The sequence below is a fragment of the Chironomus tepperi genome, unplaced genomic scaffold (genome assembly GCF_022539635.2).
Source record: "Chironomus tepperi strain 1889 unplaced genomic scaffold, CSIRO-AGI_Ctep_v1 contig_244, whole genome shotgun sequence".
Taxonomy (NCBI): domain Eukaryota; kingdom Metazoa; phylum Arthropoda; class Insecta; order Diptera; family Chironomidae; genus Chironomus; species Chironomus tepperi.
Window position 1 is genome coordinate 652851 of NW_027226366.1, and position 23370 is coordinate 676220.

Genomic DNA, 23370 nt, shown 5'->3' on the forward strand with positions numbered 1-23370 from the left:
TTCACTAATATAAAGGAACTGGTGATGATGCAATAAGACACAAAAGGAGATATTTTCTCACACAGGAACAAATGTCTTTCGTACTTTTTTTTAATTTTGAGGCAGACTTAAAAACCCTTTTGGGTAGAAGAAGCTCATGAAATATTATTAGTACATACAGCATAGGGAAGCGAAACATATAATCGCACTTAATTCGATCAGAGGGTGGAATAAAATTAACATTCTGATAAAGTTCCTTCTTGTGCATCAGTACACACGCTGAAAAAGAATGGAATCATTCGCTCATAAAAAAGTATAAAGTTGAAGATATATCTCGTCGTCGTCGATGATGGTTAATGGGTAATGGGAAGTTTATGGTATGAAAAAATGACATTGTATGATGTAATGAAGCATGAAAGATTGTAAATTTTGGATAAGTAGTAAACAATAGCTCTATTTCAACTTTTTTTTTTTGAAGACGGGACTCAAATGAGGGATGGAAATTTTCAATTACAGAAACTTTTTACTTGTCATAATTGCAAAATTCATTTTTTCAACATTAATCATTCTGTTTTTAACGCTTCTGTTTTGTTGTTGTCAAGCATTTTGCGATGCATTGTTGAAACCCAAATGTGTCATATTCCAATCATTATCTCATTCCCTTTCCCTTCACTTGCTCCGTCCGACGATACTTTAAATCCTCTTCTAATTACCGTTTACTTTATGCTATATCTTTCATCCAGGGAATAGAGAATTGTATGGATAGGTCAGGGGTGTGCAACTTTATATTTTGTGAGGTACACTTTGATGGTAAGCCTGGACCATGGCACACGGTTCATAGCATTTCCAAAATTTTTTGGCGGAACCCTAGCGTTCCGCGTCATGAATAGATCAGGGGTGCGCAACCTTTTATTTCTCGAAGCACACCTTAATGAGTCTGGACCAAAACCTTACAAAGCATACGGTTCCAAGCATTTCCAACAATCACACTAGTGTTCCGCGACACAAAAGTTACCCACCCCTGGTACAGTCCCTGTCATCTCACTCTCACTTTCGTTCATAACAAAATCAGAATGAATGATGCAGTTCCCCTCGGAGAGTTTCGATTTGTAAGCAAATGCTTGTGATATTGTGAATCATTAATAGAGGAACTTCACAACATACAATTTATAATAATATACATGGCTGAAAAAAAAAGCTGAATATTACGCAATTTTTGTTGTTCTACCCCTAAGGCTAACTTGATATGAGAGAATGTATAAAGAATGACTGAAATAACAATGGATGGTAGGAAAGAGCAAAGATTGTGCCCACTTATAGCATTAGCCGTGAGGGGAAATTCGAATTAGTGACGGTTGATAGTAACGCGATGAACCCCAGGGCTACTGTTAATGGTTTTATTGGGAAAATATTTGAAATATTCCCAGCTTCCCAGTCATTTTTCAATTTTTCATCTCCTCATTCATTGTTTATGGACCGAATGAAATGTTATTAATATTTAGTAAATATTAAATTTGAAGTGGTTGGCAGGGATGACTTCAATTCTGACTTAAATTCCACAATGTTTATACAAAACATAAACAAAGAACAGTCACATCTGACGAAGGCAATGGCTCCTTATAAAGACACAAAAGCCCTTAAAAAGATATTCAATCCCTTTTATTGCGTGCGATTTTGACAGACCTGAGACTGAACAAAGGAAAAGAAAAATTTGAATTTTCTTCTCCTTGCTGTAATTTTTCATTTCGATTTCAGTTCCTCATTTTGAATTACGACAGTAATATATCATTCTATACATTGCATGCATACTTATTGTACACATACGCAGATTGTGTTGCTTGGGATATGGAGGGAACTTTACTATTCACACAAAATTGATACATTTTCTTATAGACATTTTTATTTTCATTTCCCTTCCTGTTTTGGCATTTTCTTCTTCTCGATAAAATTCATTCCGATCGTAATATTATAGAGTAGTTCGATAATAATAAATATGTAGTCTTACTAACATGACCATAAACTTTTCTCTTCTGTTGATTTTTCCATTTACTGTATTTACTTCCATTACCAGCCTTCTATTCATTTATTAAAGTATTAAGGAAAGAGGAATGAGGAGGAAGGACAAAAAGTATATGAGAATGATTAATAAATGGCCGAAAAAATGTCTTACTGGATGAAGGTAATAGTGAGAATGTAATTAAAATCAGTTGCTGCAATGCAATTACATTCAGTTCCCTCCTTAAATTAGCCATGCTTTAGTTCAATCTTTAAATTTGAAGAGAATTGTTCGTAAATGATGTTTTATCAGATTTTCAAATGTTTTGATCCTTAATGTAGATGTATTGGTGTATGGTTAGAGATATTTTAATTATATGCTAGCTGTTCAGACCTTATGTTCCATTACTACGCGTCACATGTGTGTATTACAAGGTTAATGACACTTCAACGAATGAGGGATAAAGCGACATAAAGAAGGCTAAGGAATATATAAAGAATCCTTTATGTGGCTTCCCAATGGTTGCTATATGGAGCATTGTGCCGAAATAGTAGAATTAGAACAATTTGCAGATAGAGATAAAGGATGAGCAAGTTTAAATTGAGTTAATCGAGCATTATACAGGAAAATCTGTCAATGCAATATCAAGGTCTTATTGGTTGAGTTGTTAGGCAACTAGGTAACTAGAAGATCCAGCAATCCATCTCAATTATGAGGAATGGGAGGTCGATTCCTATCCCAATCTGAATATTTTAATCATGGCACTAATATCGTGACATTACAGCTACTTAGATTGCCTTAATGAGAATCTCATACACTCAGTACAGCATATTGTCAGTCCTACATTCATGAAAGGTAGACGTCATTAGTCCACAACTCCAAAACATACTCTTGCTGAACTAGCTCACTAACTACTCTTAATTCCTTTTGACTTTCCCAAACAATCCCATACAATATTGTGACATCCAAGAACCAAAAATAATACATAAAACAGACAACAAGAATTAATAAATCTATAATAGATTAACAGTCGGAAAAGGATGGGATTTAGCAGCATTGTTAATATAAAATTTTACATACACATTGCATGCGTATATTGAAATTAATGTTATTTCGAGTGTCCTTTGTTCCTGTCATTCCATTTATTTTCTTTCTTCTCAATAAATTTATTGTTCATACGCAACATACAACTACAGTCATATGCTCTTAAAAATTCAAATAATAAGCTTGAATTTTCCCTGATCTTCCCCCAAAAAAATAAAATAACACATTACAATTCACCCGAATTTGTACAAATTTCGTTTTTTTAAAGGCACAGTCGAAAGCATATTCTGTAAATTTTAATGTTCACAATTGTACATGTAGTAGTGTTCAGTTGTCTTTGTGACTATATATCCTCTCTATGATACTCTATGGTAAAAATCACCCCTTACTGTAAAATGTTCACCGCGACAGGATGAATGAATTTATTCAATTTTCATGATTTCGTGTTTCTGCCGCATATTGTGACTGATATTTTTTTTCGTGAGCAAACTACTACTGGATACATACTTGCTCGACTCTTTTGTTATTATTGCTGTTGATATTATTATTATTATTGCTTTTATTGTGAAATATCTCTATTGTTCACATGTACTTTAAAATTCTGTTCCTCTACTCTTTGTGAGAAAATTACATTGCGCGATTTTTTGTATTCAGTCGTTGAACATTTCAGCATTTCAGCTAGATATTAAAAAGTAGAATAATTGTTATGTCGGAAGTAAGATTTATTTGATATGAAAACATTCTATGGCTTGGTATTTAAATTGAAATAGTTCTGAAAGGCTTTTTGATTTTTCGTGAGGGATTTGTTGCTGAAAAGTTTGGTGTAATTGTTGTTTAAGCATTTAAAGGATGATTCTTATCGCAGGAAATTGCTTTGATTGCTCCTTTTAATTAACGGAAGTTTTTGACACTATTCTTTTTGGGGGAACTTGAAAAATTGAAGGATTTTTTGGGGTTGGATTGACTGGTAAGAAGTTTATCGTGATTCGAATGGCTTAATACACTTTTTGGTGAATTTATAGTAACTAGTTGCTGTAGATTAGTATTATGTATAGATTTCTGAGCCATTTGCTGCAATCCATAAGAGTTTGAGGACTTTCCAAATCATTGGTGTGCAGATAGGTTGCCTGGGACATTTCAAAATGCCATGAACCGTCTATTATGTGTGGTTCCAATCAATGCTCATCACCAAAGTGTGCCGAGACAATCCAAGATTGTCTACTCCTGATCTAAGTAGATTTCAAACCTCAGACACCATTAATTAATAGTCTAAATAAAATCTGTAAGAATCTCTTTTATTAAATTGAATCCTTTATTAAATTTAATAAGCTGTCTCTTTACTTCCTCCAAAATACTTCATACCAAGTAATATAAAAAAAAATTCATATTGATTGAAACATGATAGCATAATGGACAATATCTTTGATGAGTGTGGCATGTGACCGTAAATTCTTTACTCTCTGTTTATGTCAGTGGTGGACAACCTGTGTGTAATGGTACACTTTTGTATCTAGCCACCATCGAATTCTTATACAGCATGGGATTCATGGCATTTTAAAAACAATTGACGGCTTCCTAGTGCCGTAACACATAGTTTGAACAACACTGCTTCATGTAATTACTGTACACATCCATAAGTACAAAGAGAAGCACAAGCAAACAAGCAAAAAAATGCCAAACGTTCCCAAAAAAAAGTATCATCATTAAAATCATCTTGATACTCGTTCTCGTATTCTATGTAAACTCAAAAAAGGTTACAAACATATTGATTATTTTGTCTATGCCCTTAATATTTTTTCATTCTATGGATGCCTAGAAGGCTTCATATTCTCTGATATCGACAGTAATAATAATAATAAAAATGAAAAGTTAAATGAGAAATTTCTAAAGAAGGAAGATGAATTCACGTAAAGGTTCCCTCCAATGCACTTTAATAGAACAATTCATTCCGTACGTTGTCGTTGTGCCTAATCTTTCGAAACATGCTGAGTTATGCTGAAGGGGATAGTTTTTTTTTCCATACAATTTCCACCCTGCCATTCATCCTCTCATTTCTCTCAATTTTTATGATTTTAACAGTGAATAAATAGATGGTGATGTGTGTTTGGGAAGGATATGCGTGTGCTTTATCGCTTACTGCTGTTGCCTGCCTGCCTGCCTTGTTCGAATGAATGGTGTAGTAGTAAAATAGAATATTAAAATTATTTTGTGAGCTGCTGAATATGATTCATAAATAATAATAATTTACACACATATATACACCAATGATCTGGAAACGATTAAAGTTTCCATGCAGCTCTTCCTATATATTTTTTTTGGGGAAGGCAAATGTGTCACAAACAGACACTAAACGCGTACTTACGTTTATTTTCCCGTAGATGATTTTTATGAGCGTAAATTATTGCGTCATTATCATTAAATGTGCTGTGTGATGTTGCTGGATGTGGAGGTGGAACTGAACTTTTTTTATCATTTTAATTAAAAAAATCTCATTGAATTGTCAAATTCCCGGTCTGTACATATTGAAATGTTGACATTACGGCGACAAGGCAGCAGTATGCTTAGAATCAATGTCACTTGATTCCCAAATTTGGTTGATTGATCGCCAAGTGATGGTAACATGATTCTAAGCTGTTGCTGTCTCGTCGCCGTGCCAACATGTGCTGATCGGGATTGTAATGCATGAAAATTAAGGTGAACATTAACAATTCCTTTAATTGTTGCTCATTCCACATCCCACTGCGTCCAACAATCTCTTATTCAAGTGTCACAATTTTTAACCATAAATATCACTAATAGTAGAACCAATGGAAGTAGAAATGTCATAAAAAAATGTAAATTTATTTTGCATCTGCCACTTACTGTTGGAACGAAATAAACAGAAAATCATCGGGTGGTGTAAGCTGCTTTCTGGTATTAATTATTTTCCGGTTGTGCAACACAACTGTAATGTACTCTTATGGGGGCTGGAAATGCATTCCACATTTTATTACTTACTATTTCACGTACTTTACTTAAAAAGAATTCATTAATTATCATTTCCACGCCGTAAATTGTTTCCAACAATTGCTATTTTTACATAAACACAAAAAAATTGAATGAATCGTAACTGAACAGGGGGAGATTGACGGTAATTGTATACATGTAGGAACAAAAAAAATTAAATTTCTCCTGTGTCTATTTTATTCCTTTTGTTAGGACTTTTTTTAATTTTTTTTTGTTCGGAGCTCGTAGCTTTCTTCAACCCCTTCTATACGACATATTGTAGTGTATTTAATAAAGTTGAGTGTTGAATGAGCAAGTAAAATATGCACTTACTTTTCAAAATAATCAGGCAAGTTGTGAAGTGAATGAGTATGCTTGGTGGATGGTGATTATTGCGCATTTTGGAAAGGATAAGCTTATTTACTTGCTTCACTGGTCGTTAAGATCAATTGTGATTCATTACATCCCAAAAAAATCGTCTGAAACTGGCTCGAAGCAGGGCCTTAAGCTTAGGGTCTTCAAATTGTGATATCTGACTTTCAAAAGCGAACTGTATTCGGGAAATCACAACTTGACTCTGCCTTGAGGCTAGATTTCATCGAATTTGGGGTTAGGTCAGAGTCATGCTGCCCTGGGGTTAGATTTTGGGATATTTTTACGTCTTATGACTTCTGGGAACCTAATTTGGAACTTGATAATCTATAAATCGATTTGAATGTCCTTAATTATGAGTATTTGTGCTTCTTTTCATTTCCAATGCCTAAGTCATTGACAACATGATGCCTCCATGTAATAGACATCATAATCTATTAGGATAGATCAGATTTTTTCAAAATTCATCAAGCAGGATGCATTAAACCACAATTCTAGCATAAGTTTGCTGTGTTACCAACCTTTTCGCGACGTTCCTGAAGGTTCTAGTTCTTCATTAATGTTTCGCAGGCCATAGCATGAGTAGCACTGGAAATTACATTAAAAAATCACAGAACAACAATAAATCACATCCAATTTTGATCTCATGCCAATATCTTTGCATCCACATCCAGCAACATCTCATGTCCAGACACTAAATCACCTCAACCTTCAAGACCTTTAACCACGACAAAAAAAAATAACAAACATTCATCCTCAAAGACATGCTCATGCATGAAAATCATCTCATTAAAATGAATATCATGCCAAAAATTAATTAAGACAAAACGATCCACATGACAGCACATTCAAGTAATTCATGCAATTTTTTTAAGCATTCCTTATTTTAAAATCATAAGTTTTATGAGAAAGTAATTTTCATGAAAGCACATAATTGTGTACATACTTCAAATTCAGTAATCGCCTACATTTTAAAAATATAATATATGTAGATGTAGGGTAGGGGAGCAGTCTCTCTCCTACAATGTGTATGCTGAGAAGGGGTCAAATGTTCATTTTAATATTCAGGAAATGTTTATCATTTCCCATTACTCATAATTTCTATTTTTTTCATCTCCGTCGTTTCCTCATTACTTTAATTAATAGTAATACAGTCGAAAGGTTTGGCGCGTAGAAACAGCTGATGCATTGGTTTCTTTCCACTTCCATATGATCCATTTTGGATCCCCATACACAAGAATGAAATAATAATAATTTTTTGTCGTTCCTTCATTCTCCACGTCATCCATATATCCCTTTTTATTCCTTTGTTTTCATTACATTTCGGGTGTATGTAGAACAAATTTAATGCTGTGCAGCTGTTCATGTTCATTTATAAAAAAAAGGAGCATGCATTCACTCTCAAATTGTTATAATAGTGTATGTGCATGCACATATGAGTCTATGGCTGTTGCTATTAATACATACAGCTATGGCAATAATTGACTGACTCTCTGACTGATGCAAGTCTCTTTTTTTTTGACAATACTCGAGTATGGCGCAAAAAAACTAGTTTTCAGGTCTTTGTTGTCCTTCCATTGTTGTTGATTTTCTAGCTTAATCATATTGCACGGCATGTCTCATTTCTTTATTTTTTTTGGGATCTCCGTTTTGTGTTTACCTTATTAAAGAACTTTTGGAGAATCATATGATTGCCAACTGCTTATTCATGCTTGATTTAAAAGGATCTCATACCAGGTGATGAAGATCTTTAAGAAATTCTACACATGCTGTAAATTATTGATGTTTTTACAGACGAAGATGTCATTGTCCTTTTATAAAAATTCCCTTTCTTTCTTGTTCCTTTATGCTTCTGCACTGCAATAAATTAATACATTTTAATCGTGTATAGCTGAAAACTATTCATTCAGCGAAACATGATTTCTACAATCAATGCTTCAACTGATGCATAAAATCATAGATCCGAGAACCCCTAAAGCTCAAAGTCAATGTACGTACGCATGTAATTGAGACAGATGCAATCGAATTTTTCGTTCATGTCCTAAATATCACACAATAGACACAATTCACTTACACAACTTTAATGAATTCATATAAAATGGAATGGAAGTTCAGGGAAGGGATGGAAATTTAATAATAAAAATTTTTTTTGATCCTCTTTATGCCTTGCTAAAAAATTTCTATTTTTGTGCCTTACATGTTAAAAATATTTAACAGCGTCGCTCGTTTTTTAGCGGAAGAAATTCCTTGATTTTTATATCCTTTTATTCTGTGCACAGGCAACAAAATGAAAGGGAGTCGAATTTTTTACTATTCTAAATGCAGCCGAAAAGCCTGTCATAAATAATAGATTTAGTAACGAATATTGAATGAACAAGTAAGAGCTGTTCTTTAGTTCCTCTGTATTGACGGAAAAGGAAATAAAGAAATGCTTTCAATTCCTTATCGGATTTACTTTGACATGTTGAATTTATCTCATTTTTGGCACTCAATGTGCAATCTTTTTGGGTTCTTTTACTGGATCTCAAGTCTCCTATGGGTTGTTTGTTAGTGATGTGTGTCGGAAAATTGGATTTTTGATTCCTTAAACTCCCTGGATCTTCAAAAGATCCAGAAATGTCATGTTTATTGCTGGATTACTAGTTGCAGACTATTCAACTCTGGTGCAGTTCAATGAACGTCTTTTGACCGTCATTTATGATCAATTCCCCTTACAAATCGTGTCCATACATCAAATTAAGAGTCACAAATTTATAAAAATTCAAGTCTTACTGCATGTCCCTCGAGTAAGCCAAAAATTCGTTATTCAGACCCATTTTTAATGACATTAATGCAAGCCTGTTCACACTCGCCATTCTAGTCGAGCAACATTTTAAGTTATCACATTAAATATCGTACATTAAATGCAGAAATTGATGAATTTTCATGATTCAGACATAAAAGGCAACCCCTTTTAAGAACCAGATATGTATTTTTTCTCATTTTTCTTCTTCCATGACTGTTTGCACATCAAAAAATACTCAAATGTAGATGAAAAGTCACTTGATTACAATTCAAATATTGTAGGAAATGACAAGAACAAGTAAAAGCAAAATTCATCTGATTAAATTCATCCCCTATTCTTACTCTCTTTACAGATATATTGTTTTTTATATATATATTCACATTTTGAGTATTACGTAAAATATTATAATAAATAAATAGAAAATGTTGATGCAAGTTGGACCAGAAGCTGAAGCAGCTGCATTAGTTGCCGGACTCGTAGCATGCAATTCTCCTGTTGCGGGAACAACACCATCAGTTAATGCAACACAAGCTCAAGTTGCAGCCGCTCAACAACAACAAAAAGACACAACGTGGACTAAACTTTTTGTTGGTGGATTACCATATCATACGACTGACAAAAGTCTGCGTGAACATTTTTCAGTTTACGGTGATATTGAGGAAGCTGTTGTCATAACTGATCGTCAGACAAATAAAAGTCGCGGTTATGGCTTTGTAAGTATCTTATTCTTTGTAAATTATGATGTCAAGTGACTAACGAGTTACTTTATTTCCATCCATGCAGGTTATTATGGGTGATAGACTTAGCGCCGAGCGTGCATGCAAAGATCCAAATCCAATTATTGATGGGCGAAAAGCAAATGTAAATTTAGCCATTTTAGGTGCAAAACCACGTGGAAATCTCGCAACAGGTAAATTAATTGCATATAATTATAATAATCTTTAATTGCTCAATCAACAATCTTGCATATATGAAGTAATAAAAAGAAGTACGAGAATGAAAAGAAGAAAAAGAACTCGTGCCAATCGAGTAAGATCTTGCAAGTCATGCAAGGAGATATGAATAACAATAATATTATAGTGCCTGTGTTGTTATTTACTCATCGAAAAAAAAAATCCAGACTGATCATTCAATAGTTTTCTTTATTGCCATAAAGGAACCTCTACTTTTTTATGGTGGCGCACATTTGTGATACAAATTCCAGTAACATATGTTTTTTTGAGTCACACGACGATCATATTCGTAGTTTATGACTATAACATTTCTTCACATGTCTATGTGTGTAGTAAAAACCCCAAAAAATAAACACACATTTAATGTACACAAAAACGTAGCATGCAGAAATAAAGAAACCGAAAAATAACATTGGAGATGAAGAGAAACTGGAAAAAAGAATGAAACAATTAAAAAAATTTAGCTGTAATGAAATCAAATTAGCACAAAAAAGTTTTGTATTTTTTGGGAGTTGGTTTTCTAATTTCCTGCTTAAGACTGGAACTACTGTGAATATTTTATGAGCATAATAATTTTATGGAGATATGATTTTTTTGGAATTTTATATGAGCTTCTGGGAAGAAATGTGGAAAGGATGGAGTTTTTAAGGTCATGTTGATGATTGTGGGTGGCATTAGGAGGCTTGATATTCTTAAAAAGTGAGCGTAGGCTGAGATTACATACAGAATCGATCTGTAATATGCAAAACTAAGACATTAGCTTCATTTTTAACATCCACGATGTTATAACGTTCATTTGAGATTTGAATAATATTTATTATGCATAGTTGAAAACCCCTTTTTCATACAAAAGTTCAATCTGTTTTTGAACTTCGAAAAATAAACATAAGGGATATTCCATGAAAACGTTGCACTTGAAAAAATGAGTTGTAATTCTACTTCTACTTGTTGAAATTTTTGAGAATAGAATTCTATAATTCTAAAACATATAATTGTCAGATTTCCATTCAGAATGCATTATTAATGAACATTTAATCTTTCAAAGATTCAATAAGTGGGAAAAAATTAATTAATTTAATGATTTACAAATTTAACGGTCTTTATGATTTTAAATTTGTCTCCACAAAGCGTTTTAAAAATTCTACAATTACTCTGTTGACATCAAAAATTTTCCGTGGAGTTGAGATTGTGGCCTAATTAAAGACATTTGAAGCTCAATAATCGCACAACATTTAATATGAATCAAAAACTATAATATTAGCTATTCATTAGGGTTGTCAATTACAAATACCAATATTTGGGTATTTGGTCCATTTTGAAACTATTTGGGTCACCAAATAATTTGTAATTTCAAACCAAATAATTTAAATCTACCAATATAAGAGTTAAATGTAAAACAAGTATGAAATTTTTCCTGAAAATCTTCAAATAAAAAAATTTGTAAAAATTTATGCAGTAATTTTTAGAATTTTTGAGCATTGTTTTGATTAAATATCTAGCGAATACAAAAATTCAACACATGTTGTGGTTTTGAAAATCAGGACGAAGAGATAGAAAATCGCACTTCATGTCCTTATGATTAGAATGGCTGTAGTCATAAATAGACTTAGATTTTGACATTAAATCATTCAAAAATACTAAAAACAGGACTGATAAGTAAGAGGTGCGGTATATATCATTGAATGTTTTAAGTCGAAATTTATATAAAATGACTAAAGAGAAGTTAGCATTTTAGTTATTTTTTACTATTATTCTTTAGAAAACAATTAATTACATTACTTCTAAGTTGGTTGTTGTTACTAATAATACACCAAGCGTGAATATACAGTAGGGTCAAATTCATACTTTCGAAAATATTTGGTATTTGTACAATATTTGGGGGTCTCGATATTTGGGTATTTGGTATTTGTACAAATAGTAAAAACCCAAATAATTGACAACTCTACTATTCATATGAGATAAAATCATTGTCAAACTAAGAAAATTATTGAAAACATATTGGAGACTCATTCATTGGCAACAGAGTAATTTTTCGTAGAATTGAAATATTTCGTTAATTAATCACTTTAGAGATAACTTAAAATACAAAATCCGTAGAATTCTTCTAATTCTAAGTGTTAAGATCCAAAATATGATGTGTTATGCTTCAGAAAGAGAGAATTTTTGATTTGGAGAAAAAATTGTAGAAAAATTAGTTCATGGAATTGCTCATAAACAAATCAAACCCGTAACCACCCGTAACCAATTTTTAATTGCATTTACGAAAGATTAAGCTACAAATAGATCATTGTTAAATGATAGACAAGCTTGCTATCTAGTTATTTTCAGTTCAGACTTGCTTTTGCTATTAATTTTGACAAGCTTAAATCCAAATCATCTCAAATCTACAATAAAATAATCGAATATATTCATTAAATTCAGACACAAACTTTCTAAAGACTCAAATTGATCTGAATTTATTGTAGAAACTCAACGCAAATTGTCTTCTATTGATACAAGATTAAACCATAAAATTGTTGCTACGCTCATCAATTTTCAAGCAAGTTAAATATCCAACATTATCTTGAATCTAAATTAAACTTCTATTTACTCAAATTGAGTACTTAATGGTGTCCAAAAAGTGACAAATTTTATTCTATTTTTGAAAAATCGATTTCAAGCCTTTGTTCCATTAAATTTAGAACATTCAAAGTCACTCAGTTGTTCCATTAAATTTATTTGCACTTTACGAAATTTGTGAATCTGAGATTTATGGCCCTCCAGAGACATCACACTGTTATGCAGATGTTATATGTGCAAATGAAATTAAACCGCACATATGTAGATGTAAAAAGAAGCATATATGTAGAGAAGAGAACTCGATAATTACAATGTATGAGGTATAACATAACAAATGATCAAGTAATTTACAAATTTATCGGTACTTTTATGATCAATTGAACATTGTTCTGTATGTCGTTTGAAAAATTTACATTCAATTCTTTCATTTCCCTTAATATTTTTTTCGTGTGTACGTCTTGAATTCTTATCGACATTAATGCATCAACAATGCCACTCCTTCCTTCCTTCCACCGCAAGCCTTCTTTAACTTCTTTTTTCCCAACATTATTGCGATGGAAAAAAGAAGAAAATATTTCATGACGTCGAGTCGTCTGCTTATATCCATCGATGCGTAAACGAATAATAATCATCTTTACTTTATTACAAATGTCATGAAAAAATTGTTAACGTTTTTTATTCTGTTTCATCGTTTAATATATTAAAATGACTGAAGCACGTAAATATTGAAGCAAGTCACCACTTGCATACATTCACGTAAACTATCATGAAACTGTCATGAATAAAGTTACAAATATTTCCGCATGTTGAAACGCTCTTTAAACACTCTGATATCCGGTCGACGGTCTTTCTACATTGTCTTCTGTCGTATGTGTGTGCCGATGTAGAGCTTCAACCCTTTATCACGACTAATGAATATGATATGACCGACGACGATCATTATGATCAGTGTATGGACATTTTCATGGAACCACAACTCAGTAAACGTGAAATAAAAGAAGTGCAACAATCAAAGGCAATTGTGAATAATTGAATGTATAGCAATATGGGCACAAGCTACAAATTTTTCTCACTTTTTTTTATTCATTAAGTTTTTCTTGTTCTTCTTTAATTTCTTTTTCTCTCTCATTCAACTGACTGTAAATGATATGAAGACATTAATTTGTTACAATTATTTCAATTTTCTATGGCTTCGCTATGCTCAATACAATTAAATTTCCATTAATTAATGAATTTTTTTTTGTTGGTTTTCTTATATGACTGGGCTATTATCGATATAGGCCCTACACAAAAACTTTGCATCATTTCAATGATGATGATGATAATGATAATGATAATTGTTAGTATCGAGCGATTTGTACATAATGAAATTTTTTGACCTCATGAATTGCTTGCTCTGTAATGATTCTATTTCCGAATAATGGAAATGAGAGAATGTAAAGAATACAATGGAAATTTATGATATAAAGGTTCTGTGGAATTGGAATAGGTATGATTTGGTGCGCATTTTAGGTTAAATTAGTATTTATACAAGTAGTTAAATGTGTCGACTGACTTAAAGGGTTACCTCTCGAGTGATTTCTCACTGAAATTGGTTTTAAACTATCCCAGATTGCACGTAGTTTGTCTCAGGCCATCGTAATTCTTGCTAAATACCGAATTTTGACGAATCTGGTCTGGAGGTAGAGTCAAGATGACCTGAGTTTGGATCATCAACCGTGTTCTTTCTGTTTTACTACATACACGTGGACTGTGTTTATTTAACAATGCCCAGAGAAATAATCTCTCTTTAAATGTGTATCGTGAAGATGGATTAATGATTTATTGCCATCACGCAATAATATTTGAATCAGGAATAACATTTGATTGGTCTGCATAAAAATGAATATCATCTGCTGCAAATTCAGCTAGCAACCAAATCTCCAATTCATCATGACCTCATGCATACATGATAAGTACACAAAAATTCAGTTCAAGCTAGGTGCTCTATGAATTATTCTAATCTCCAATAAAATCTACATTTAACGGAATTCCATACTGATTATACAATAATTTCATACATCATTCACCTATCCAGTCAAACTGAATACATTACAATATGAAAATTTTCGAAGAAATGTATGTTATAAAAAATAAAAAAAAGAACTAGTAAATGTGGCAGTAAAATTTCAACTTCGTAACATGTGTTTGCTGTAGCTTCAATTTTAAAAACAAAAAAAGGTTGTGTGTCTATACGAATGAATCTAAATTTTATTTATGTATTTATTCAATAATATTAACTCATGGATGTAAATTTTGAAATGTTTCTTCTGTCGTCTTCTTGCTCATTTTTGTGAAGTCATAAAACTGTCATTAAGTCCTTTTCGGGGGGGAAATTGCCCGAGCGACACAAATGAAGAAGACTCCACTGAATCTCTTTTATTGGCACCAAAAGGAAGCGGTCTCAATTTGACGTTCATATCGCTGCCATCATTTGCTTCATTTCAGAGCTGACAGGACTTTTGGTAGTCCGTACTCTGGAATTCGGACTCCCGTGGAGGTGCCTCTAATTGGGTTCGAACTATTAGAGGTCCGAACTCCTGTGGAGGTGCCTCTAATAGTGTTCGTTCGCATTCAAGTGGAAGCGCCTCTAATAGAGTTCAAGCTACAGTGCTCTAATGCAGTTCGGACTAAAATGGAGGCACTTCTAATGGAGTTTGCCCTCCAATTAAGGCGCCTCTAATGAAGTTCGGACTACAGTACATTTAAGTCCTGCCAACTCTATCTCATTTGTGTCACTCGGGCTAAACATTGAGCAAAATTTAGAACCTAATGTCAATGACCACGGAAAAAATTAATAAAAAAATCTCTTTTCTTTCTCTTTAAAGGATTTCCATTTGCCGCAGCCGCAGCAGCCGGATTAAGAACGGCATATCCCGTTTTACAAAACCAATTTGGGTAAGTGTTACCGAAACATTTTAAGTCTTATTCTTTTTTTTATTTTTTTTTACTCTTCATACATAAAACATTTCTTTCTTTCATTTTTTTTTTTATTTGATTTCTGTTGCTCTCCATTAAAATCATTAAGTAGATTTACGTTACAATTAATATCGTTGTAGCATTTTAATTAGCTCAAAATGAAAAAAAATCTTTTTATTATTTTATATTTTTTTGAAGATGCGCATTTCTTCAACTTTTTTTATATATTTAATTCTTTGAGTTGTAAATCTTTTAATTCAATTAATTCAGTTCTTGAAAAGAAATAAGAAGAATACAGAATAAAAACATATAAACGATGCTTATGCGATTATTTATTTTAGCTACTTCCAACACGATATATTTTGTTTGTGAATTGAATTGAAATTTTGAAAAACGAGAACAAATGTTTAAATTAGTATTGAGGTATTGGTGTTGTCTGAGCTGTAGATTGGGCATTGTGTGACATTTTGATTGTCCTGATGTTGCTAAGGCAAGGATTTAGATGAATCAGGTTTAGAATCAGGCGAATCAGCTTCGAATTCACAGTTAGGGGTTGATTCCTTACTTTTTCCTAAATTCAGTAACAACTGGCACTCTGTTGCATCGAATACTAAAGAAAAATGCTGAAACTTGACTTATTGGAAGTAAAATCCCTCCGGGAAAGCACCCGGCGCAGATTTAACCGATAATCCGGTCACATGGCAACTTGACTCTGGCCTCAGGTCAAATTTCATCGAATCTGTACTGTGGTTAGAGTCAAACTAGCTTTGGCAAGAATTTACGACCTTGTCTACACCGCGAGCCGTCCGGGTCATTCGACATTATGATACCCAAGCGACATAAATGAAGAAGGCTCAGCTACGGGGCTTTTAAGGCTCCACCACGAAGATTTAAGGCTCCGTTTCAAGTTCTTTAGTTAACACCAAATAGAAGCTACATCCGTGTAAAGTGTGGCTATATTGACGCCACAAGGAATCGATCCATTTAGATTATTCCTCAAAGAATGACAATAAACCAGTCCTAGATTATTCAATCATAATTCACAGATGATTTAAAGCTTCAATACCCCCATTTTATTACAAAATTACTCCAGTTTCATTCAATAAAGTATTAAATATGTACACACAAAGTGTATGGACAGCACTGGAAAAAATCCAATCTCATATTAACTCCTTCACAAAACATGCCGCACTCTTGTCGGGGAGAATAGAGTTCTTTTGAGGGAGAAATTGAATCTCATTTGTGTGTTTTCATTTACGCTTTCAGCTACTGTAGACGATGACTATGAAAATATACACACATGGATCGGAATGAGAGAGAGGAGGAAAAATGTGTGAAAATATTTAGGATTTATTTTCTTTTTTACTCAATCTCAATACGAGACTTGAAACTTTTTTTCTTATATATTTTGCACACAGATTCGAACTCAAAAGAAAAACAAGAATTTGCTTTGTAATGATTCAATTTATTTTTTTATTGGCTGCAAATTATACGCAAAATGCCACAGCAGTAAAAAGTCAAAAGGAAAAATGATGTGTGGAAATTCTAAACAATAAAAAATTCAATTTTATTTTTCTAGTATATTAAACACATTTAATGTGGCTTCGGGTTAAAAAACATGGAATCGTGTATTTATTGATATAATTTTACCCCATATTATCTTTGCTTGAACTATTTATATTGAATCGTTGGACATAAACCCGAGCAACACAAATGAGGATGGTTCCGTCGTGGAGCTTCTTAGCTGTCTCCGCTGCTGAGTGTCTAAGGTATCTTCAGGGGTATCTTCTAAACCGTTTCCACTTCGGAGCTTCTCAGTCGTCTTCGGCACGGAACTGTTTAGTCATCTCTGCCGCAGAGCTTCTTAGTCGTCTCTGCCGTGGAGTTTCTTAGTCATCTTCACCGCAGAGCTTCTGAGTCGTCTCTACCACAGAGCTTCTTAGTCGTCTCCGTCCCAGAGCTTCTTAGTCGTCTCAATGGCGGAACTTCTTAGCTGTTTCCACCGCAAAGCTTCTTATTCATCACCGTTTGCCATCCACAAGATTTGGTGCTATTGAAAGAGGATTAGCGAAGCATTAAGAGCTCCCTTGCGGAGCCTTTTTCATTTGTATGCTCCTCGGAAACATTATTGCTCTGAATGACCAATAAGTCAGTTGGCATATTTGCTATTCGACCCCCCAAACCTTATAAATCTCTTTGAGGATGTCTTACTAAAAAAGAAGTCAAATTAAATCAAATGTGTCCCTCACATTCATTTCTCACTCCACACATCGCTAGTTTCATCATAAAAAAAAATAAACCTCGAGACAGGAAATTCAACTATATATATGTATTTAAATATTACATGCTTATAAAGCAGTGTACTGATGAACTGGGGAACCTTATAATAATGTGACAAAAACAAAAAAGTAGAAAAAAAAGATTATATTACACAGACACATCGAGGGAAAGCAAAAAAAAGGTTTAAAAGAACATTTTCAAATCCTCTCTTGATTCTTACTCATTCCTTTACTTACTTTTTTCTCGTTCATCGACTGACGGAAGTGGTATCATATTGAAAATTTAATGTAAATATAGCTCGTGAAAGAAGGAGTTGAATTTAACGAAAGTAATATGATTTCTGACTTAGACTTTCTTCTTTTTTTATGGGATTTGAGGAAATATATGGGAAATTTGGGATTTGTGGAGGTTGGTCTGAGCTTGTTTGATTTGGGAATGGATGTTGTTTATGGAATTTTTGGGGATGGATAGGTATGATGCACTATGAAGTGAAATTTGACTTTATGGAAGTGAATTTGCTGGTCCGAAAGTAAAGTCTGCATCTATAGAAGTTAGGCAATTGACCACCAATCTTTCCTGACACTGGTTTGATTCCCAAACCACAATTTTGTCCAAACATCCCTAATATCTCCAAAAACCATCAAACTTTACGTCCAAAATTAGTCCATAATTCACAAAAATTAATAGCTAAACCGCAAAAGACGTCAGCAGCATGACGCACAGCAAAAAATGTAAATAAATTCACTCAATTTTTATTTGCCGGGCAAATGTTTTAATCCATTTCAGAAAAATATGACATTTTGCCTGATAAATCGATGATCATGTTGGAATATATTAAGGACTAGTAATTTTCTGGCACAGCAATTAGTCTTGGTTGATTTGGACATCGTGTAGATACTCGGATATTTTTGAAAAATAGTCAATAAAATATTTTCAGTCATGTTTCACGACAAGCATGTTACGAAAAAGCATCTAGCAGAATTTATTAATAGTTCTAGCTGTGCTCACAAATCAAGCATTTAATTTATCAAAGATTTTTAATTACAATTATTGTAAATCTCATGTCTGTTTAACTTTATTAAAAGTGTGCTTATTGAGCTACAAGTGAGAGACATAGAGAAATATTATTCACAAGATGACACAAGAGAGAAACATGATGACACAACAGTTGGAGGCAGTTAGAGGTTGTGTATGTGCTATGATCCCGAGATGCACATGTTATTGCTGATAGTAGCCTAGATAGGGACATTTTGGACTGTTTTTTGGTTTTTCTATAGATCTGCCAAAAGTGGTGTCCAGGAATGAGCGAGTATGGGGACGAACAACAATTTAGAACTTTCCTGCTACGCCTCTAGCTCTGGATGATTATAAGAGCATGTAAATTACACTTTTGAGCACTTTCACTAATTTTGGCAAGATAATGATGGCATTGTGACTTAATTGAGATGAAAAACTCAACAATTTGACATATTTTCGGTCAGCAAACACTAAAATGTTGTCCACGTCTAAGTCAGAGTAACGCCGGCTTGGATCAATGACTATAATTGCATTGGTACCTAACAAACCTAAAAACATCCTGGGAGATCAGTGACCATGTGCTTCTCGGGTCGAATATTTCTGAGCCAGAAAATTGAAAAAAATGTCTCTTTGAGAACTTAAAACGCGACAGCAAATGTTTTTATATATATTCTGGTTTAATTTTAGAAGGCAAGAAGGCAAAAAATTCCTTACTAGATGTTCATCATGAATGCATCATTACAATTTTTTGCTAAACGCCACATTACTAATTGTCGGGATATTTAATTTTATATCCATTTGAAGGGGGCGAGCTTATTGACATGCAACGATTAACGGGAAGTCATTTGAAAACAGAAATGTTCAATATTCGGACGAGGAAGTTATTGGCCACAATTTGTTTTCATATTTTCTACTGACTTCCCCATACTGACCTCATTAATCCCTACACTCAGCTATTCGACGCATGTTGATTTACAACACTAGAAATTATTATTATTATTATTGTCAAACGACTGCAAAATAAAGATGAAAAACATGTACAAAATATCTCAGCGAGGATTTTTTTCAGTGATTCCGTCTATGTGACATTCTGTAGAACATAAGACAGACACTAAGTTTTTTTCTTTGTAAATGTGTAAAGTTAATGTCTCAGCAAGAGATATTAGTTCCCACATATTGCTCAGTTTCTACATTTGTATTAATACCGCCTCGAGTCAACTCGTAAGAGAAGCATAGAGAAAATTAAAGGAAGCAAGTAAAAATTGGCATGTTATCAAGAAAATGATCTAAATAAAAAAAAAATCCTAAATGTTTAATAATAAATCTCGACACGAGTTTTTTTCTTTTCTTTTTTAACTTGTGAGAATGAGATGTTTTTAACGACATACGACTAACGGCGAGTGATCGCACGGTACAAAATGTCTCTGATTCTTTAACACAAAATAAAATTTTTTGATTCTTCTTGTTTGTGTAAGAGATGAAGAATTTTTATTCACTCTTCTTGATGAAATGCTACTCAGAGTTGAGGACATGATTGATTTGCGTACATAGAACTATGATTTAATGCCTAAAATTGACTGCAGATCAAGATTTACTTTTATTTTGTTGATTTTAGTTTTAACGTATTTTGAAAATTTGAATTTTTGAACTTTATTGAACTTTGAGTTTTTTGACATATAAAATTTGAATTTCAAAAGACCGTTAAACAATAATATAATAATAAATCATAAATTAAGCCAAAATAGCACACAACAAATCATAACAAATCACAATGTTAAGTAGATATGTATCTGTCTTACTGAAAAACACAATAAACAAGACTCAACATAGGAAAAGAAGCAATAAATTTTCAATAAATACAACTGTCTCTTTTATATTTTTCTCTACACTCTTCAAAATGGCTTAAATGAAGCCAAGACGAAGACATTCTTAACGACAATTGCCTCGCGTGAAGTAAAGTCCTCACATTGATAATTCGTGATTTCAATAAATTTCCTTCAAGTTATTGTTCATTTTCCGCTTAATGATGTTTTTCACATTCTCATAATATTTTAACAGTCACTCGTCTCGTCACACTTTACCCTCATTTTTTTGTAAGCCATGATACAAGTCAATCGTTACTGTACAAAAAAAAATAAACAAGGGAAATATTTGATTGAATATTGAGCGATTTAAGTAATACATTTTGAACTTTGCAAGGACACGCAAATGTAAATTTCCAATTTTTTAATTCAGCTGCCACCCAAAACCTTCTTCCTATATCTAAATTTAGTTTACAATGTCTTTCAAAAATGTTTTTCCATTTCGAATATTTTCGAATTTTTTATTTATTTGACAATTTTCATTTCTGTGGCTTCCGTCATAAATTTGTTCTTTTTGCTTACTTCATGCTTCAAGTTTATAGGATGAAAATCACGAGGAAAATATTTTGTGATGACCAGTAAAAGCTGTTGATGGAGATTTTTATACAGTCATGAAATTGAAATTCAATGACCTGCACTTGTTTGATATTTTTAGGTTTGAGGATGTGGGGAATTGGATGTTTTGTGGATTCTAGAATTTGAGAATGGGAAACTTTAAATTGTAAATTGAATGAGACTTTATGCTTATACTTATCATCAGCTGTTGTAATCCATTAAATTATCCCTGTTCTGCCTTCAAATCGTGCATTCTTTAAATGTGCACCTGTTTATACTTATCAATTTTCTCATATACTGCTGCATAATATGTCTGAATTATTGTTTGTAGTATTTGTATTTAATTAAAATTCTTTAAATTAAAATTGAAATGAAGAAAAGTTCTTTAAAAAAAAATAAGGGAGTTACAACTATGCTTTTCAGGGAATTGTATGGTTTTATAATTTGAATCACAACTATACGTTAAAATGAAAAGATAAAATAAATTCGAAATGAATGAGTTTGCGACATCTAGAAACATTATTCAACTAAATAACAGGATGCATCCGCTTACCTTCAGTCTAACTCATCATAAATAAATTCATAAAAATTGAGAAATGTCCACTTACAGGCAATAAAAATGTCACAATAAAATTATACTAGTATTAAAATTAGATTCGTCATAATAAGTAGGTGTCAATGTCAAATTAGCATTAATTTTATTTTCATGGATTTAAAATTGAAATGAAAAATGCTTTTCTAACTCAATTATCGTAGTAATTTCAAGCATAGAAGCTCTTTAGATCTTCAAGCATAGAAGTTTACCAAAATCACCCTCGAAATTAGCAAATTCATATGAATCATCAGCACATGACCTTCATATCCATAGAAATTAAAACAACAAGTTAATAGCCTTGTGAATCATAATTTCGACTAGAATGTTATTCAGCACAGTTGTACCTACATGCTTGTAATTCATACTCTACATTCAATTAATATTTGAAAACTGTAAAAAAATAAGCTTGCAACACGAATTTTGAAAATTGGAAGTGAGAAAAAAGAAGCATAAAAAGATTTACGATAATTTCAAGTCTAAACTGTCTCTCGTTTTCGACATTCAAGTCATTTCATTGAGCGATCAATTTATGATGAACAAACGGTAGAAAATGTGATGTAATTATCTGTAGATATGTGACTTGAAATTGAGATTTATGTACCTTCTTATTCGATAAAGCTGTTTCAGTTCCAACTCAAATTTTTATGGTGTTTAATTAATACAATTAACCCAAATATTTGATACATAATAAACAGTACAGACACAAATCTGTTGTTTCTATTTTTAACGAATATTAAATTTTTAGATAGAAAGTTAGGAAGACAGATAGAATCATGTTTGGTATGGGATCATTTGTTAGTAATGTTAGATGGATTTGGGAGTTGATGAGACTTGACTGTCATGTTTTTGAGTATAATCTAGTCACATGACTAAGGTTTGACCAAGAAATCGACTTCATTTGCAATAGGACTTAGATATACCTGAGGAGACGGCTTTAAGAGGTCTGAAACACTTCCAGAAGGTGCTAGACTTAGAAGAGACGAGAAAAGTGGCTCTAGGCTAGTGCAACTCTGGTTTGATGCTTAATTTTAATGAATTCAGTTCAGGTTAGAATTAAACCGGCCTGATACCTCATTTTCTACTCCATATGTATTCCTGAAGCTCAGACATTCCTCAAAAACAGAACATTTATGATTCTGAGCCTAAAATACTAAAAACTCAAATTTCGGAATTGACGGCATTCATGAACAAACCCCAAAAAGTCATATCTCAATTTCAATTACTTTCCCGGCATAGTTTCAACTCTATTTTTTTGATGAGGTTCAACTCATGTGTTGCCTTTGAATAAAACAAAAATTGTAATAAATTTCGCGCAAGCATTTCCATAAGTTAACATTTTTTGTGTAGATCTACTTCCGCTTCAGCTTTTTTTTATTTTTTCGGCATTAAAAAAGTAATTTTTTGTTTTGAAAAAATGTTAATTTTAACGA

At 32.7% G+C, this 23370-nt stretch overlaps 1 protein-coding gene across 2 annotated transcripts in view; it reads left to right on the top strand.

The window, feature by feature from the left end:
* Nucleotides 1-23370, top strand: part of LOC139091227 (RNA-binding protein 24-A-like) — a 42267-nt gene that overhangs the window by 8091 nt on the left and 10806 nt on the right. For both annotated transcript variants that reach the window (XM_070641182.1, XM_070641183.1), the window contains exons 2-4: nucleotides 9514-9874; nucleotides 9945-10071; nucleotides 15541-15610. In XM_070641182.1, coding sequence (XP_070497283.1) covers nucleotides 9584-9874; nucleotides 9945-10071; nucleotides 15541-15610 — 488 coding nt within the window. In that variant the 5' untranslated portion in view covers nucleotides 9514-9583. The remainder of the gene's footprint in view (nucleotides 1-9513; nucleotides 9875-9944; nucleotides 10072-15540; nucleotides 15611-23370) is intronic.